This window comes from Xenopus laevis, chromosome 1S (genome assembly GCF_017654675.1).
Source record: "Xenopus laevis strain J_2021 chromosome 1S, Xenopus_laevis_v10.1, whole genome shotgun sequence".
Classification (NCBI taxonomy): domain Eukaryota; kingdom Metazoa; phylum Chordata; class Amphibia; order Anura; family Pipidae; genus Xenopus; species Xenopus laevis.
In genome coordinates, this window is record NC_054372.1 from 181,391,505 (window position 1) to 181,412,339 (window position 20,835).

The 20,835-nt window shown below is 36.1% G+C and overlaps 1 protein-coding gene across 1 annotated transcript in view; it reads right to left on the bottom strand.

Moving 5' to 3' along the window:
• itga1.S (integrin subunit alpha 1 S homeolog) overlaps window positions 1–20,835 on the bottom strand; it is an 83,227-nt gene that overhangs the window by 48,917 nt on the left and 13,475 nt on the right. Inside the window, exons 2-7 of the mRNA XM_041580575.1 lie at window positions 8,825–8,945; window positions 6,786–6,892; window positions 5,124–5,212; window positions 4,925–5,039; window positions 2,811–2,938; window positions 155–303 (exon numbers count right to left, since the gene is read on the bottom strand). Coding sequence (XP_041436509.1) covers window positions 155–303; window positions 2,811–2,938; window positions 4,925–5,039; window positions 5,124–5,212; window positions 6,786–6,892; window positions 8,825–8,945 — 709 coding nt within the window. The remainder of the gene's footprint in view (window positions 1–154; window positions 304–2,810; window positions 2,939–4,924; window positions 5,040–5,123; window positions 5,213–6,785; window positions 6,893–8,824; window positions 8,946–20,835) is intronic.

Genomic DNA, 20,835 nt, shown 5'->3' on the forward strand with positions numbered 1-20,835 from the left:
AAGAATAGAAGGTGTTTCCTTTGATAGAGAGCAGCATTACTTTGAGGGTTTACTGGTATATTTATATAGACCTTTCTTACTTAACCTTTCCTTTCATAATGTGGGTGCAAACCCCTGCCTTATACATATGAATAAAACATAATGAAGTAGATACCTTGCTGTGTCAATACCAAGAGCTGTCATTGTCTGAGATCCCCCTCTTTGCATAATTCCCATTGATGCCTGTAGCACTTTGGCCGTTGAATCATAAGTATTCAGGTTAAATTCATGAGTTACATTTTCTCCATACTGAACTATGCCAACCTAGAATTAAAAGCACGATCGATAACTTTCACCCTATAATAACATATGGAAATAAGAAGTGACTAAGGACTGTTTTGTCTTACTTCTGCCTTATGCTTACAGGCCAAATGGCCAAATGGCTCATTGCAATTCAGGTTAAAAGCTATCAGTTGTAAGAACTGCATCAACAAGCAGTTTATTTACACTGGAGCATCTACTGCTATATATATATATATATATATATATATATATATATATATATATATATATATATATATATATATATATATATATATATATATATATATATATATATATATATATATATATATATATATATATAAATAAATGTAGAGCTGGCATTAAAAAACACATTCACAGGCTCATTTTGCATGTCTAAGGGTCGAATTGAAAATTAGAATTTTTAAATTGAAATTTATCAAGGCAGATTTATCCAGGGTCGAATTTAGAAGAAATGGGAGTTTTTTTGAACTCCCATAACTTCGAAATTCGAATAAAAAAGACTAACCGAAATTTATTTAAAAAATCAATGGTTTTTTTTTTGTGGGTGAAGAGGCTTTATTCGATTGTTCGAAGAGGCCACCCCTTTAGACTAGAAGAAAAGAACTTTCATTTGAAGCAACGTAGGGGGTTCTTCACAGTCAGGACAGTGAGGTTGTGGAATGCACTGCCGGGTGATGTTGTGATGCTGATTCAGTTAATGCCTTTAAGAATGGCTTGGATGATTTTTTGGACAGACATAATATCAAAGGCTATTGTGATACTAAACTCTATAGTTAGTATAGGTATGGGTATATAGAATTTTAATTAAAAGTAGGGAGGGGTGTGTGTATGGATGCTGGGTTTTCATTTGGAGGGGTTGAACTTGATGGACTTTGTCTTTTTTCAACCCAATTTAACTATGAATCGAAGTAAGATCGAATTTGATTCGAAGTATTTAAAAAAAAATTTGAAAAAGTCCACCAATTGATTCCAAAGTGGTTCTAGGAGGTCTCCCATAGGCTAAAACAGCAATTTGGCAGGTTTTAGATGGTGAATGGTCGAAGTCAAATTTTTAAAGAGACATTACATGATAAATTTCGATATTTCAATTTTCAATTTTTTTTAAATTCGAATCAAATTTTGACTATTCCCTAGTCGAAGTACACAAAAATAGCTTGAAATTCGTTTTTTTTCTTAAAGTTTTCAATTTCGCCCTTGATAAATCTGGCCCTAAATTACTGTAATTCGACTAGGGAATAATCCAAATTCGATTCAAATTTAAAATAAATTTGAAATTCGAATTTTGAAATTTATCATGTACTAATAATTCAAATTCTACTATTCACCATCTAAAACCTCACAAATTGGTGTTTTAGCCTATGGGGGCCTCCTACAATCAATTTGGAGTCATTTGGTGGACTTTTGAAAACATTGTTTTTAAAAAAACTTTAAAAAAAAATTGGTGAAAAAACTCGAATCTAATTCGATGGAATTTGATTTGAATTCGATTCAAATTTTCAGCTCGATCCTATTCACCCATTTTTTTTAAAATAAAAAAAGTTTTTTTTAATAAATTTTGATTTGTCATTTTTTTCGAAATTCAAGTTGATGAGAGTTTTTAGAAACTCCCATAAACTCGAAATTCGACCCTTGATAAATCTGTCCATTAGTGTATATAGTGATACAGTCATAAAGCAATTTTTCCAGTAAATCCTGGAATGTAAACAGGGATATTTTTGGCTGTATATATATACAATACATTACTGTATTTCACACAGTTGAGAGGACACATAGAATGATACTATATTACATACTGTTGTCTGGGCCTTTTTACTAAAATTCAAATGTCTATTTTGTTCACGAAAATGCATGTTTTTTCTATATTTCTTTAAAATGTTAGATTTAAAAAGTGTAAACATCACCAAAAACTCCAATACAAAAACTTGCCAAGTAAAAGTGATGTCCAAATCAATAACAGATGTCCCTTTTACTATTTGAAGATGTTTTTTGCCTTGGCTGTTTGACACTGGCTTTCGTTCATAAATCTGAAAATTGTGTGGTTTTCGGGCGACAATTCAAAAAAGTTGTACAACTTAAATTGTTACATGATATTGTTGAGACGGTTCCTGTATGTACAATTTTCGGTCTAATTTTTTAGTAAATTAAGCCAAATTGTGGTTGGGAGTTAGATTGAATTTTTATTTTTTAAATGAGAAAAATGTGAGTTTTAATAAAAAAGCATATCTCATCAGATACATGAACAACTGCAGAGGCAGGGCTGGAGCTAAGGGTAAGCAGAACAGGCACCCAGGGGCTCTGGGCAGATACCCTTTGAAAATCATTCTGCCCCATAGTCTTTTAGATTGTTAGCTCTATCATTTACTTACTTTCTATATCATTCAGTATTTCTGTGTAATCTGTAATCTTTTGTAAAGCACTGCTGAAAATATGTCGCCACTTTATAAATGCATATTAATTACAAGAACATTGACGAATACAATGTAATACAATAAAGAATTTTTTACCTGAGTCTGACTAGGATTTATATTCATATTTTTCAGAAGCTTCTGTAAGAAATCAGTGACACTGTCCCATGGGTAAACACTATTTGAACCATCAAGGACTATCACAATATCTAGTTGGGAACTGCACTCTGAAATGAAACCATTCACACAGTCACAAAGCAGCAACTATACAGGTAAAATGTCCACCCCTTCTGCGCCTTAGTTTTTCTATAAAAAACACAAAAATGGGTTAATGGTAACATCAGCAAAACTATTTGAAATGTTGACTGTTCTTAAGGGTTAAGGGCAATTGTGAATAAATCAATGACTAGGGACCAATATTTTTTTTCAAGATTGCCAAACAGCTTGTTAAATGTAAACCATGTATTTGATTAGATTTAAAGTCCTATTTATGAAAATTCTGCTTTGTGAAACGTTTAATTTTTTTTCTATTTCGAGTAAACGCTAAAGCTTTTACCAAGCTTTTACAAATTCACAAAATCGTATTAAAAAATCAGAATATGAAAACTTGATTGAATGAAAAAGCATGAAAAAACACAATTCATCAAACTATTCTGCTCATATTTTTAGCGGGTCTATAAACTCTTGAAAAAATGTGAAAGATTTGATAAATTTGAATTGAAAACAATTGCTAAAAATGTTGCCTTGGACAACTTCCATTTACTTTTACATGAACTTGAAAGGTTTTAGATGCCCACGTTTTACATTTGAGTGTTTCAAGTTTTTTCTTTAGCTCAACAAATACGGAACATTCAAGGACAGCGTCAAGGACAGCGTCATGACAAAATGAGCCTAGTGTTGAGTCTAAATATGCATTAAGTTTTCATTGGTAAATGCTAAACCATGTCCTCTTGATAATATATCTTTATTTAATAAGGGGCTGATTCATTAAGGGTCGAATATATTCGACTAGGAATTGAAATCCTTCGACTTCGAATATCGAAGTCGAAGGATTTAGCTCAAATTCTGCGATCGTACGATCGAAGGATTATTCCTTCGATCGAACGATTAAATCCTTCGAATTAACCCTCGATATTCGACTGGGAATTAAAATCCTTCGACTTCGAATATCGAAGTCGAAGGATTTTAGCGCAAATAGTGCGATCGAACGAACATTGAGTTCGGTAGCTTTTAGATGGCGAACTAGGGGGTCAAAGTTTTTTCTTAAAGAGACATTACTTCGACTATCGAATGGTCGAACGATTTTTAGTTCGAATCCTTCGATTCGAAGTCGTAGTCGAAGGTCGTAGTAGCCCATTCGATGGTCGAAGTAGCCCAAAAAACACTTCGAAATTCGAAGTTTTTTTACTTCGAATCCTTCACTCGAAGTTAGTGAATCGGCCCCTTAAAGATGGCAGAACACAGAAGAGATGATAACAAACCCATTGGATTTAAAACCAGGACTTCTACTTAAACTAAAACCATTTTAATCAGTGCCGGATAGTAATAAACGTTATTTCAAAAAAATTTCATCAAATGGTGTAACTCAGGGATCCCCCAACCTTTTTTACCCGTGAGCCTCATTCATGTAAAAAAAGTTCAGGACTAACACTATCATGAAAAAAGTTCCTGAGAGTGCCAAATAAGTGCTGTGATTGACCATTTCCTAGCCCCTATGTGGACTAGCAACTTACTAGAGACAGAACACCTGGTTTTTATGCAACTACAACTTGCCTCCAACCCAGGAATTCAAAAATAAGCTCCTGCTTTTAGGCCACTGTACTACACCCAAAGGGTTGGTGAAGAGCAACATGTTGCTTATGAGCCACTGGTTGGGGACCACTGGTGTAACTGGTCCTTCAACATTGTGTTAATTTCTAGGTATATATATATATATATATATATATATATATATATATATATATATATATATATATATACTTTAATTTTCTTTACTGGCAAACTGCACAAGGTCACACGAAGTAGTGAAGTCACATACAGTATATCTGAATATAAACTGTCCCTTGCAAGAAAGACATGCTTAGTCCCTAACCAGTAAAGCTTACAATTTGAATGCTAAAAATGATGGTCCATGCTAAATAATAAGGAATTTCAACAACTTTTGTTTAAAATTACAAATTGTGCCATTCAGGCAAGAACACAAGATACTGCACCTTGGACTGATGGAGCAATGGAATTTAAAACTTTAAATGATGAACTGACATTGGAACAGATTCCAGTTGTATAATGCATACTTCCACATCTGTAAGCATATAGGGGACCACATGCCTAGGGGAATAGACAATTTCATAATGTTATCATTAATAATATTCAGAACTGTTTACATGCCTTGTTTAAATAAGGATCACTTACCAGAAAACCTCCTTTTGGATTTTTCACTAAAGTTGATCCCATGGCCATATTTTCCTTTACTTCAATAATGTCGGGGATGGTGGTATAGCCTATTAAATCAAAATGCTTATGACACAGAAACAAAGTGAAACATTACAGCACCTCTTCCCTTTCACAACAGGAAAATGTATCACAGGTGTATATATATATATTTATATAGGTAGCAGGTGTTTTCCGCCATGCAAAGCACTTTTTTCGTTATGACCGAATAACTCAATTTTTCTCTCATCAGTCTAAAGCATTTTGTTTCAAAATGACCATGGCTTGTCTAAATGAGCTTTTGCATACAAAAAGCGACTGTGTTTGTGGTGTGAGTGCAGAAAGGGCTTCTTTCTCATCACCCTGCCATACAGATGTTCTTTGTGCAAATTGCGCTGAATTGTTGAACGATGTACAGATACAACATCTGCAGCAAGATGTTCTTGCAGGTCTTTGGAAGTGATCTTTGGGTTGTCTGTAACCATTCTCACAATCCTCCGCATATGCCTCTCCTGTATTTTTCTTGGCCTGCCAGACCTGGGTCTTACAGCAACTGTGCATGTGGCCTTCCATTTCCTGATTACATTCCTTACAGTTGAAACTGACAGTTTAAACCTCAGAGATAGCTTTTTTTAGCCTTCCCCTAAACAATGATACTGAACAATCTTTGTTTTCAGATTTTTTGAGAGTTTCTTTGAGGATCCCATGCCGTCACTCTTCAGAGGAGAGTCAGAAGCACAACTTGCAATTGGCCACCTTTTCTCATGATTGGACACACCTGCCTATGAAGTTCAAGGCTTAACAAGCTAATCCAAAATTTGGTGTTGCCAGTAATCAGTATTGAGCAGTTACATGCATTCAGATTAGCCAGTTTTACCCATTTGATTAATTTCATACAACTGAATACTGCTTCACTAAAAATGGGAAATGAAAGACATACCACTGTAATCTTTTTTGTTGAAAGTGGAGTAAATTTGTATGCAGGCTGAGAGGGGTTCCCAAACTTTTTCATATGACTGTATATACCAAACATTGCAACCTAGATTTGTATAGCTAAAGCTGGCCATAGACTCAAAGACCTGATCATACGAATCGAGGATTCGTACGATTTTCAGACCATGTGTGGAGAGTCCCGACATTTTTCGTATGGCAGAGATCGGTCATTTGGTCGATCAGACAGGTTAAAAGATTTCAGTCGGCTGCTGATAATATCTCTGCATGTATTGCCGATCGTACAATTTTCAGTGGGAGACTGTCACCAGCTTTGTCAGACATAACTTTCGTACAATTGCTGTCAGGGGCAGAATATCGACTGATCTGTTCTTTTGTACTTTATTTGATCGGAATGGTTAGTGGCAGGTCGCGAGATAGGGAAGTCCGATCGTACGATGATTCGTACTATCGGATTTTTTCATCTATGACCAGCTTTAGAGTATTGAAAATTTGAAAAACCTTACAGTATATATTTCCAAAATCCTGTTTTGTGTTTTATTCTTCTATGCATTTAAAAAAAATAACAAAATATATTAAAATGCAATACAAAGAATGAAAATAATGTACTATACGTTACATATATGCTTTTAAGAATTAACATCTGTATAATTTCAGAAAGTATCAGATGCAATTAGTTTGGTTTGAACTCACTTGGTAGGTTAAGTTTGGAACAATTTGATGGCATGAGAACTGGACATTTGTAAACATCTCCCATTCTGTGTTTTGGTTGTCCTTCCAGAGGAGACCCAATAAGTACCCTAAAGCAAAATAACACAAGTTATTTAGCTGTTCAATACATTTATTTATTCAAGGATATAAAGTTTTCATATATTTGGCAAAGTTTCCCAAGTATGCCAAATTGAATGATGAGATATTATGGTGGATCCATTGCATCACATTATACAAATGCCACATCATTGTAAAAAGTTTGAGTTAGAAAATGTTGAGAGAAAGAAACTCTAATTATGTATAATGTTTCATATCTAATTTTCAGAGAATTACTAGTGATACAATTCTGAAAACCTTTAAAAGTCAGAATTGATTAAAATGGTCCAATAGGATCAGTACAACTATTGTTGACTGATATTGGACCTCGACAGGGCCGGATTTCAGCGGCATGGGATTCCTCTGATTCTAAACTGCAAATTTTAAGATAGGGGCATGGTTTGTGTGTCTATAGTTGAATGTATAGTGTAATAACTGCAAAATTCAGAGATGCACCATCATCAGGAATCCAAATAAGATATTATGGCTTGTGGGTCCTGTACATATTTATTGCACTAAAAAAGAAAACACACAGGTAAATCATAGTTGGGGGCCAATTTAATAAAATTCAGATTTCCATTTTTTGTATGAATCTTATCTTTTCTCTTAGAATTTGTTTTCTTTTGTATTTCTGTAAAACTATAAACATTCAAGATTTAGTAAGTGTAAAAAACATGAAAGCTCTAATACAAACTCTGAAAACTAGAATTTTTGGAGGTTTTAGATATATTCTTTATAGCATTCATATATTCAGATCTTTTAATACATTTCATGGCATTCATGATTTTATAGGAATAGAGTTTAATCAACCTCTAAAAACCACCAAAATTCAACCATTAATAAACAGGCCTCTAGGTTGTAAGAATATGCATTTTATATATTTTTAGTTTTAATCTCTTATATATAGTGAGAACACATTACCTTGGTGGTCAGATTAGACTAATCAGTGTTTGACTTTCAGGCCATTTGTACAAAACACTAACCAGATATTGATTGGGAATATGACTGTTAGGGGTCATAAAATTAATAGGTCCAATTTGCCAGCTCACACCCTGTCCATGTAACCAAGGTTTGACCTTAGTATTCCATATTTATTATACTCTACCAAGGCAGAACACAGTATTAGCACAATGATTTTTTTAGCACATATTATAATACTACGGGGCAGATTTATCAAGGGTCAAAGTGAAATCGAGGGAATTTTTGAAGTAAAAAAAATTGAAAATCTAAGTAATTTTTTGGATACTTTGACCATCGAATAGGATACTACGACTTTGAATTTACTTTGACTTCGATTCAAAGTAAAAATCGTTTGAATATTCGACCATTCAATAATCGAAGTACTGTCTCTTTAAAAAAAACTCCGACTTCGATATTCAAAGTCAAAGTATTTTAATTCGATGGTCGAATTTCAAAGTGTTTTTTACTTCGAAATTTGACCCTTGATAAATCTGCCCCTAAATGTTTTTAAGGAGGTTATTTATCAACGAATTTGAATTTTTTCAACAATTCACATTTTTGTGCACAAAAACTTACAAATTCAAAATATATATTAAAAAACTGAAATGTATTGTTTTACTTAATTAAGCACGAAAAACTTGAAAACAAAACTTAAGCATTTAAATGCTTGTAGTACATGTAGAAGTCAATGAGAGCGGTCCTAGGCATAGTTCAAGCTATATTTTTTAAATTTGAGGTTTGATTTTTATTTCAAGCTTGTAAACTGACAAATTTTGAGTTTTCTTCAAAATTGTATTCAATCAATTCAGATTTTTTAATAAATGAATAAACATTCAAGTATTTTAAATTGTCAGTTTATTTGAAGTAGGAAAAAATTAAAACCTCAAAACTACGTTTTTGATAAATAAGCCCATGAAAGTTTATTTTGCAACACACGAAAAATCATGTAGAAAAACACAAAATACCATTTGCCATCATCATTTTCAAACTGTTGAACTGTGTATCCAAACATATCTTCAGCTGAGCCACTGAATGAAAGTCCATTCTTCACATCCACGTTAAATGCTTCTGTAAGCTTCAGTAGTACTGTAATTGAGATAATGGAAATTGTTTTTAGATTTTCTCATTTTTTAGTTTTCATTTGTACTGTATAGATAGATAGATAGATAGATATAGCATTTGTTTCCCTGAATTTCACATTACATTATTAATCAAAGGAAGTGACAAATATCGGAATAAAAGTAATAGTGTTATTAGAGTGTAATAACTTTAAAATCAAAAACAGAACAGTATACACACTCTGAAGAATATCAAATACACTGTTTCATGAAACTCCAATACTTATTTCATCACATTTTTTAAAATTATAGCTGAGTTATAAATAACTTTTATTAATTTCTTTCTTGCTCTTGGGTTGATTTTTCTTGAAACACTATATCACATCTAAAAATATTCTTTTATATTACCATCCTTCCAATAAGATGTAATATCTTTTTTCATACCAGTTTCAGTTGTTCAGCCCATAATGTGTCAAGCTGTGTACAGTTAATGCTGGAGTGCTAGGGACACGCATTGCTAATAATAATAACCATTCCACAGATCAAAGAGCACAGATTGCCTTCTGATGTCTGAGAAGAAGGAGGACTCAAAGCACCAATTTATGGTCAGTTCTGAAAGGCAATCACGTGTTGAAAGCAAAGTTTACAAAAGTAAATTAAACAGAAAACTTTTTTTTATGAGTTGACTTTAATGAGGATGGGTCTGTGATGTTGTCAGCTTAGGCAGAATCATATGTTATTGCTATTTAATTAGCCATGGCATAAAAGAACAATTAACTGCCTAAGTGTAAAAATGCACAAAAGGCCTTCATTTATAGGGGTTTATTTATCAAAGTCCGAATTTATCTCAATATTTTCTGCTACAAACTCTGATCAAATCTGCTCTTTTTTTAGGATTATTTATTATTACATTTTTCCAGAAAATTTGCTTTGTGGGAAAAAAATCCGGTTTTCACAATTTTTTCGAATTTTTCATCTGATTTTCATGATTTTTCGGATTTTTCGTGGGTATTGCATGAAACCCAGTGCACATCAAAAAATCATTGGGACTTCTGCCTTCAACTTATATTCAACCTCGACAGGTCTGAGATGCCGGATTTTTTGATTTAGACTTTTCCATCCTCAGGGTTTAATATATTCAGAAACGTTCGTGATTTTTAAAAGTCCGAATTTTTCGCGATTTTTGCATTTGTAGTTAAGTAAATAACACACAGAAAATACTGTATGTACCTGAGCAAGAATCACATGTTTGCTTTCATGGTCTGCTTGCAGCTGCCTGCAATAGCTAATCACTGATTGGGTGAAAATTTGCCTATAGCCCCCTTAGTTCTATTTTTTGGCATGTAATTAGCTAATTTTAACTGAAATTCATATTTTTCATTAATTGTATTTTTTTCTCTAAATATTTTTTAGAGTTTAGAGTTTTGCATTTCTCTAAAACTCTAAGGGGCCGATTCACTAACTTCGAGTGAAGGATTCGAAGGTAAAAAACTTTTTTTTGGGCTACTTTGACCATCGAATGGTCGAATCGAATCGAACTATTCGAAGTAAAAACCATTCCATAGTCGAAGTACTGTCTCTTTAAAAAAAACTTCGACCCCTAGTTCGCCATCTAAAAGCTACCGAAGTCAATGTTAGCCTATGGGGAAGGTCCCCATGGGCTTGGCTAACTTTTTTTTTTTTTTTTAAATAAAGTTTTTTTTATTGGTTTCACACAATCCACAGTACAGAATGAAAAGCATAATACAAGCAACAGATCACAGCAGTACATAAGATAACATAGTAGCGTGTCTACAATCAGACCAGTTTCCGAGCTTCCACAAAGACGTGACAGCAGCTACAGCAAAAGGGAAATGTGCTCGGAGTTATCGACACAATTATGTCTAAGACAGTCCTAAGTTCTACAATCGACCCTTCAAACGAGAAACGTCTGGTCAATATCAAATAAGTACAGATATGACAGTGTAGACAGAAGTTAGTGGTGTGGAAACCAATGAGTATTTTTGCATATCAAAAGCTATCGTAACAGAAAAACAAATAGAACGGAAAGGATAGAAGAAGTCAAGAAAAGAGAAAAAGATCAGAAGGGAAAGAATGGGAAATGGGAAATGAGGAGAAGAACTGTCCAGGATTATTCACAGAAAAATCAGTAAACGTCCCTTAGCAAAAACAAGACCATTACCTGAGTCAGCGTGGCCGAAGTCCGGGGGAGAGAGCTAGTAAGAGATATCACATAGAGATAAAAAGAAACATTTGACGGCCTGGAAAAGTCACCTTTGCCTACTCTGACTTCAGGTTTGGAGAAGCCGCAGGTACTGGTCAGAATGTACGTATTGGGTCCAATAGAACCATTTTTTAGTGAAATTCCTCATTTCTCTTTCCGAGGTAGGTCTCAGCAGCTCAAATCTATAGACTTCCATCACCTTGTTACACCAGTCTTTAAGAACTGGAGGGTCGGTCCGTTTCCAGTGTAGTGGAATTAGCGCCTTGGTGGAATCTAATAATATAGGTGTCAAAGATTTTTTGTAAGTAGACCAGGGAAGATGTGTATTGTGTAGTAAGGCTACGAGGGTTGGCTAACCTTTTTTGATCGAAAGATATTCCTTCGATCATTGGATTAAAATCGTTCGATCGAACTATCTGCGCTAAATCCTTCGACTTCGATATTCGAAGTCGAAGGATTTTAATTCCTAGTCGAATATCGAGGGTTAATTAACCCTCGATATTCGACCCATAGTGAATCGGCCCCTAATAGTTTGAGATTTATTAAGTCCAAACTCTACAAAAAAAACTCAATACAATACAAAACTGTGCCAAGTAAAAGCTCTTGCGGTCCCTTTGAAGTCAATTAGCTGCAAAAAAAAAAACTCTAGTTATAAAAACTGGAATTTGAATAAATTTCAAATCACTTTTTGCAGAAAATTTCTAATAAATTTGCCATTCATATTTGGTTTAGTATGGTGCCAAATATTTTTGGCTAAGCTGTTTCTTTCCAGCAGTGCATAAACTTTTGTTTATTTATTTCTAGCTAAGGCCTATAAATATTGTTATTCAGTACACCTGAACTGTTTTGATGGTCACTTTGGTAAGATCTAAAACCGTTAATCACCATCTCTGTTCTTCAAAACTTGATTTGTACTTGATATTTATGTTGTTATTTAATTTTATTCATTTGTTATATTTTACTTCATAAGTAAAATGTTGTATTTTACAAGCATAATAAAATAAAAACATTTTCGAAAAAAAAATATATATTGTTATTCATTATTAAACATAATAATCTTGTAGATATCATACTGAGGTGCTGAGCTGTTGGGTCACTAGGGGGGTTATTTACTAAACTCCGAATGGCAAAATCCCCAAAAAATTTAGATTTTTTTAAGTATAAAAAAATCATGAATTTTTCCGAATTTATTATTTCCCAAGGATGGAAAAAGTCTGAATTAGAAAATCCCACATCTTAGACCTGTCGAGGTTGCATATAAGTCAATGGGAGAAGTGCCAAAGTTTTTTTGATGTGCAATAGGTTTTGTGCAATATCCCAAGTTTTGGGGGTTTTCGGGCAAAAAGCATAAAAACCATAAGAAATTCCCCTCAAAGCTAATTTTTGGGAAAATCTAATAATAAATACAGAAAAAAACTCGTGCAGATTAGATCTGAGTTTGTGGCTGGAAATGCTGGACTTTGATAAATATAGGTCTCTTCATGGATGCCTAGACAGTTAGGGGCAGATGTATGAAGGGTCGAATATCGAGGGTTAATTAACCCTCGATATTCGACTAGGAACTAAAATCCTTCAACTTCGAATATCGAAGTCGAAGGATTTAGCACAAATCCTACGATCGAACGATCGAAGGATTATTCCTTCGATCGAACGATTAAATCCTTCGAATCGAACGATTCGAAGGATTTTAATCCAACGATCGAAGGAATATCCTTCGATCAAAAAAACTTAGGCAAGCCTATGGGGACCTTCCCCATAGGCTAACATTGAGTTCGGTAGCTTTTAGCTGCCGAACTAGGGGGTCAAAGTTTTTTTTAAAGAGACAGTACTTCGACTATCGAATGGTCGAATGGTCGAATAGTCGAACGATTTTTAGTTCGAATCGTTCGATTCGTAGTCATAGTCGAAGGTCGAAGTAGCCCATTCGATGGTCGAAGTAGCCCAAAAAACACTTCGAAATTCGAAGTTTTTTTAATTCGAATCCTTCACTCGAGCTTCATGAATCGGCCCCTTAAAATATTTTGTACCTTTTTATCAGCAATTTTAGTCATGAGCAGAATTCTTTGCCAGGTCAAGGGGCAAATGTTTCAGAAAATCATACAATTAAACAGATAAATGCGCACTTATTGTAAATGTCCAGTATTAGAAAAAACTCATGAGTGAACAATTGGAAAGACGATGTGTAAGTACTAGGGGCTACTTGCTTTTACTTTCTGTTCCTCTACTTTAGCACCATAGTCTGTCCAGAAATCATACATTGATGAAGCCAAACCCTGACTCAAAATCCCAGCAACTTTAACCTGATAATACCATTTGAGATCAAACAAGAAGGCATAAATAAAAGCAGGTGGAATTTTTTTATGAAGCTATAGAGTTGGGTAGGCTTGGGTGAATTTGACCTGTTTCATTAAAAATTTGCCACTACAACATTTTTTTGATGCACGTCATTTTTTTTTTTTTGACGCACAACACCAAAGTCTATGGGCATCATTACCCGATTTAACTATCTAACTATGTAACTATGGGGCAAATTTGCTTACCTCTGAATTTGCGCAAGCATTGACTTCGCCGCACCATGCTGCACTTCACAAGGCGTAGATTCGCCAGGGCTGTGCAAATTCCCAAAGATCCGAAGTTGCGCACAAGTTAACGATCGTTTGCAAAACTGTGCTAACGATGTTACGTTTAGCGGTTCGAAGTTACGCTAGCGATCGGAAATTTGCATACGGCGTGCAGTTAAAGTACAATGGCCGTATATGCAGCAAAAAAACACATTACACTACACAAGGCCAGGGAACCTTAATACATTTTTTCTAATACCCCAGACATGTGCCCACAGTATAGTTTAGGTGCCATATGTTATCAAATGTAGGGGGGAAGGAGGGTACCCTAAAACTTTTTTTTCTTTTTTTCAGCCTATCACCCTATAAAAAGTAAAAGACGCCAGCGGACATAGAAAACATTTCAACCGTTTTTGAACCATCCCTATCTACTTTATTGCACTTCGCCTGGTCTGAGGTGGCGAAAGTAAAGTCTGGCGCAAGAGGTAAAGTCCACGAAAATCCGCAAATTAGCGAATTATCATAGTTACGTCCCTTCGCCATAGCGCAACTTCGCCTGGCTTAAGGGTGCTAAGTATCGTTAGAGTAGGTCCACTGCACTAGCAAATTTATGCCAGCACCAGTTAGTAAATCGGCGAAGTGCCAAAATGACGTGGCAGAATTTTCGCTATCGTTAGCCACTTCGCCCTTTAGTAAATTTATTTACATGTTCCTTGAGAGTTCCTTCAAGACTCCAAAATCCATGTAAACTCCACAAACCTAAAAAAAACTGGCACAATAAGAAGCAAGACTATTATCAGTTGCTCCTGAACCTGTGCCTGTTTAGACCTTATTTATGATATTGCCATTCTACTGCCTTTTCTACTGAATAGAAGTAAATATATTCTTCATTCTATAAAAAAAACAATATTAAAAATCACAGAGCTTTATTTTGCTTTATAATAAAAACTAACCATGATTTAGGGGGTTATTTATCAAAATCCAAAATGTTCTCACTTTTTCCTGAAAACTACTGCGACCAAATCCACACGGACTTTTCACGAAAATTTCTTAATGGGAAAAGACTCAATAAAAAAAAAGATTCAAATTTGTCGCCCAAAACTGTGACTTGAGGAGGAGAGAAGGCTGAAGGAACATCAAAGCCTCAGAACCCTTCCACATCAGGGTCACTTAAAGGAATTGTTCACCTTTTGATTAACTTTTAGAATGATGTAGAAATTTATATTCTGACACAATTTGCAATTGGTTTTAATTTTTTAATATTATTGTACATTTGCAGTACAATAATATCTGGTTCTTTAAATAGGAAACTGGAATATGAATAGGAGAGGGCCTATAATACAAAGTAGCATTAACAATACATTGGTGGCCTTACAGAGCATTTCTTTTTTAGACGGGGTCAGTGACCCCAATTTGAATGCTGGAAAGAGGCAAAAGAGCAAGTCAAATAACTCAAAAGATATAAAATATAAATAAGGAAGACCAATTACAAAGTTTTTTACCAAAGTTTTTTTATCAAAGTTTTTTTTTGGTTTTGATGGTAAATTAAGGGAATTTAGATTTGGGAGTTTTTTTCATTATAGTGAGAAAAAGTCACTTTTTAGTAAATACTAGGGATGCACCGAATCCTCTATTTTGGATTCGGCCGAACCCCCGAATCCTTCAGGAAAGATTCGGCTGAATACCGAACCGAATCCGAACCCTAATTTGCATTTGCATATGCAAATTAGGGGTGTGAAGGGTAAAGAATTTTTTACTTCCTTGTTTTCTGATAAAATATCACGTGATTTCCTTCCCCACCCCTAATTTGCATATGCAAATTAGGATTCGGATTCGGTTCAGCCAGGCTGAAGGATTCGGCCGAATCCAAATCCTGCTGACAAAGGCCAAATCCTGGCCGAATCCTGGATTCGGTGCATCCCTAGTAAATAGCCCCCTTAGAATTTCCAGACAGTGTGTAGAGAAAGGTAATTTGTCTGACGAAGGGGCCTGGGTGCTCAGAAGCTATAAAATATAAATAAGGAAGACCAATTGCAAAGTTCTTTATCTTGCTCCAATTTTTTTGGTTTTGATGGTAAATTAAGGGAATTTAGATTCCCTTAATTAAAAGAAAGCTTGCAATTTTTACTTATTCAGTCAACAAAAGGTATCACCAAACTTTACATTTTCTAAAGAGAGTGTGTAGTACCCTCCATTCCTCTGGCAATCTTCCAAATAAGTAAAATGGTTTAAAATTAGAACAGAAGAATAATAATTTTACACACAGCGACATGCAATAGGCAAAACACCAGCCTTGCACATAATGATCTACTGTTGGGCTCGCGCAGTTTAGCAATCTAACAGGAGCTTATATTAAATTGAAGCATAACTGGAATGTATCTTGCTAACTAAGTCTTTGTTACCAAAAGGTTAAAGGCCACTGGCAAAAATAAAAGGATTCTGAAAACCGACAAAAGCTGTTTTATTCATTGGAAGAAAGCAACAGGAGCTGGACACTGCAGACCGAATGTGGCAAGTGCAATTGAGCTTGAGCCAAACAGCTCTCACATTTATTAGAAAAGGAATATTTAGACCGAAATATCATTCCTTTCCCACTCGGTTTCTAAGAATTCAGAAATGTATATGTAACATGTTCTTTATGGTGTCAGGATGAAAATACTGGCTGTGTTACGTCTCTATGAATGGATAGACAGGATAGCACTTTACACTTGACAGCACCCACAAAAGCTCATTATAAGTAAATAACCGGGGGCAATCCGCCTGAGACAACAAGGTTAATGCTGCCCCACCCCAGCTCTGTGCTTAAAACTATAGTGTCGGAGTGGGTCAAAGCGTGGGCTGGATCACTAGTGCAATGAGCATTTTAGCTCTCTATGCTAGAAGAAAACTGCTGCAGCACTTCTTTGTTGCAAAAGTGAGTTGTTTTTGAGAAAGGGCGAGATTTAGCCCAAAACGTTGCCTGTTTTTTTCTGACCAAATAAATACAACTTCTCACTTTTGCAACAAAGAGGTGCTGCAGCGCTTTTCTTCTACTGTATGTTTTGCCCTTGGCAACGGCTTCCGGACTGCGTTGCACCCTGCCCGCAAGGTGGTTGAAGCACACACAATTTACATTACTAGCTCTCTATGGTAGTTTAGAAAAAGTGAGACAGGAAGTGGTCATCCTACCTGCTAGCCAATAACATCCATATGCAAACTAACTTACTAAGATACATTCCCTTCCTCCCAGCAACCAAGGGAACTGAACCTGTAAGGATTTAAAGTCATAGGGGCTGTTAACCCTATTGGTCCCTACATTCATCATTCAACACAAATGGTAGAGACATAAGAAAAGGTTGACCTACATTATGAACCAACAGAGCTCTCAGTCAGGTAAATGAAAGCAAATATATGGCTGGTTACTATTAGTTTCTGGAACCATGTGATTATCCATACAACTGCATAGCCACATAGAAGCATAAGTGTTAATAGAGCTTTTAGCGTGTATCCCATGTCTCTCACACATACTGTACAGCTGTTTGTATGTTCTACAGTTTAGTGCTGCAGAATGTATGGCAAGATAATAGACATACATTTCCAGCAAATGAATTTCTGGAATGTAAAGTGAGTGACCGGCTTGACAATCCCTGGGAAGCATCAGTTCTTATTGGCAGGGGTGTTCTAGTGTGACTGCACAGTTTCACATTTGCAGAAATGTACCAGTCAACCTGCAACAAGAACTCTCCTAAAAATAATAAGACACACAGCTCCTTTTACAGTCAAGGATGAGTTTATGATGGATGTGCCTCCTTATGACATATCTACTCTGATTGATTGTGATGAAATCTTATCTCTGATTGAATCACGCTGTATCACTTTCCATCTTACATGTAAGCTATGCTATGCCATAGCACTTAGCCTTCTTAATTGAGTCGCCCAACACCATAAGCAATGAAATATGTTTTACTGTCAGGATCAGACTGGGCCATTGGGGCACCGGGAAAAAACTCAATGGGCCCAAGCCCTCATGGGGCTTGGTCCAGGTGGGGGGGCAGGTCCAGGTGGGGGGCAGGCCTGGTTCACTGAGGCAGTGAACCAGGCCTGCCCCCCACCTGGACCTGCAGCTGCAAATTTTTAGGAGGAGAAGGAGGCAGTACAAGCTACAGAGGGTCTGGTGGGGGAATGGAGGTAGCGGCCACACAGCACATTTGGAGTGGGCGGATGGACATGTACAGGGGAGTTTGCCACTGGGGTAGGAGGAGTGGGCCCTTAAGGTTGAGGCCTGGTGGGCCCTGGACCCCCCAGTCAGACCGAGTTTACTGTACATTTCCAATTCTATACATGAATATTATTCTAACATTTGTCTTGTAATAGCTGACCCATATCCAGATGGGGCTCTTAGTCAGAAAATATTGGTCTTCCTCCTGTAGAAAGGTAATTGTAAGTGAACAGCCAGTGTAGGGCTGCAAGCAGCAAAAGCAGCAATTACATATTATAATATTTATAGAACACATCATTTATGTCAGGGATGACAGACATTTCTACTATGGCTTTGCTGCTAAAAGCTAAGGAATGTGACAATTTGTTATAGATGCCCCTCCAGTTAGGTAGGTCCATTCCCAACCCCTCTGGTGATCAAACTGCAATGTATCACCTTGATGTCCCTGATGGCAGTGGATGGGCACAAGTTTAAAAAAGCAGAATGTTGGGTTGGTGATGATTAGGGATTAGTTAGGTTGACACTTGGATCATCAAAGCATAGAATAATATTAGTGTATTTTGCATGTGTGTAGAACTAACACATGAAGTTGACTGGCCAGGCCAAGAACCAACTAGCAGTCAATTAAACCATTATAATGTTCACAAGCCAATACCAACTTGTATTCAATCATTATTAGTACATTAATAAAGCATTAGGTCACAAACCATATGTGAATTAACCTGTATTTAAAAAAACCTGTATTTCCTTGCAAGAACTACACCACAATTGTGTTCGCCATTCATGGACACATTCATTCAGCTGTTAAACAAACAAACAAACAAAAAATTCAAGTATTTATGCATGACATATATATGCATGTTTTTCATGACGTACAGTAGATTATTCTGGGTATTATGTAGAATGATCTTTGAGCGGTGGGCTTGCAGCAGGGGTCACATCACTGAGCTTGGACTGTGATATTATAGTGAAAGATGGGTGGGGGAAAGGTTCAGAGGGCACCATGTTTAGAAGGCTACTCATTGGAGAACCTTCTTGCAATGGAAATTAACTTTCTTGGAGAAAAGGCTTCTTTGTCTCAAGGCTGATTATTTAAAAAAAATAAAAATTAATTGCAAACTTAAGTGCTGGTGTGAGCATTTTGCATATTCAAGTAATTTTGTTAGACAGGCTTTTTGTGATCTTTGAAGCTACTGTTGCCACACTAAGATGAAAACAAGCGCCTCAAGGGTGTTTTTCATTACTTTACAATGATGTATCCGGGCCTTGACTTTGCCTTTTGATGTTGCTTAACAGGATGTTTAATGTCTTTAAAGAATTTGACATGAAACTCATTCTGAACCCTTTAACTTTTCCCCTCAACCAATTCACAAAATGTTTAGCAGAGGATAACATTTAAGGCAGCGCTAGAAAAAATAGAAACATCTAGCAAAATCAACATGGAGTAGTTTGTGCTAAATTGCATTACATTAACTTGTATGATCATTTGTTTTCCTTTTTTATACATTATTTAAGGCTAAAATCTGTGGACATGCTGTATTTGTGAAGGATATTACCTGTATTGGGCAACTAAAGTGCATAAAGAATACATATATTTATGAGGTAAGTAAGATGCTGGACATTGGGGGCGGGGCAGTAGATGTGATCTATTTGGATTTTGCCAAAGTGTTTGATACTGTGCCCCACAAACGACTGCTTTCTAAACTAAGGTCTGTTGGGCTTAATGAAGTCATTTGCACATGGATAGGAAACTGGCTACAGGATCGGGTACAGAGGGTGGTTGTTAATGGTACATTCTCTACTTGGAGTAAGGTTCTTAGTGGGGTCCCTCAGGGCTCAATATTGGGTCCACTTTTATTTAACTTGTTCATTAATGACTTAGGGGAGGTTATTGTAAGTTATGTATCAGTGTTTGCAGATGACACAAAACTATCCAGCCCAATTAATTCCATCCAGGATGTGGCATCCTTGTAACACGATCTTGACAAACTGGCAATCTGAGCAGCTAAGTGGCAAATGAGATTCAATGTTGATAAATGTAAAGTCATGCACCTGGGATGTAAAAATATCCACTTATACCCTTAATGGGACTGCACTAGGTAAATCCATTATGGAAAAGGACCTTGGAGTCTTCGTAGATTGGCTGTAGCAAGCAATGCCAGTCAGCAGCATCACGGGCAAATAAGGTCTTGAGCTGTATTAAAAGGGGCAGAGATTCAAGGGAGGAGGGGGTCATTCTTCCACTGTAGAGCACTGGTAAGGCCCCATCTAGAATATGCCGTACAGTTTTGGCCCCCATCACTCAAACAGGACATTATTTTATTAGAGAGTGTGCAGAGAAGGGCAACTAAGCTGGTAAAAGGTATTGAAAATCTTAGCTATGAGGAAAGACTGGCCAAATTGGGGATGTTGACGCTGGAGAAGAGGCGCTTAAGGGGAGATATGATAACTATGTATTAATATATAAGGGGATCATATAATAATCTCTCTAATGCTTTATTTACCAGTAGCTCTTTCCAGCTGACATGAGGTTACCCATTCCGATTAGAAGAAAAGAGGTTCCGCCTAAATATTTGGAAGGGATTTTTTACAGTGAGAGGTGTGAAGATGTGGAATTCTCTCCCTGAATCAGTGGTACAGGCTGATACATTAGATAGCTTTAAGAAGGGGCTGGATGGCTTTTTAGCAAGTGAGGGAATACAGGGTTAAGGAAGATAACTCATAGTACAAGTTGATCCAGGGACTGGTCCGATTGCCATTTTGGAGTCAGGAAAGAATTTTTTCCCCCTCTGAGGCAAATTGGAGAGGCTTCAGGTGGGTTTTTTTTTTTGCCTTCCTCAGGATCAACTGGCAGATAGGCAGGTTAAAAAAAGTAAAAAGGTTGAACTTGATGGACGTGTGTCCTAACTTGCTATGTTACAAGCTGTCATTGAAA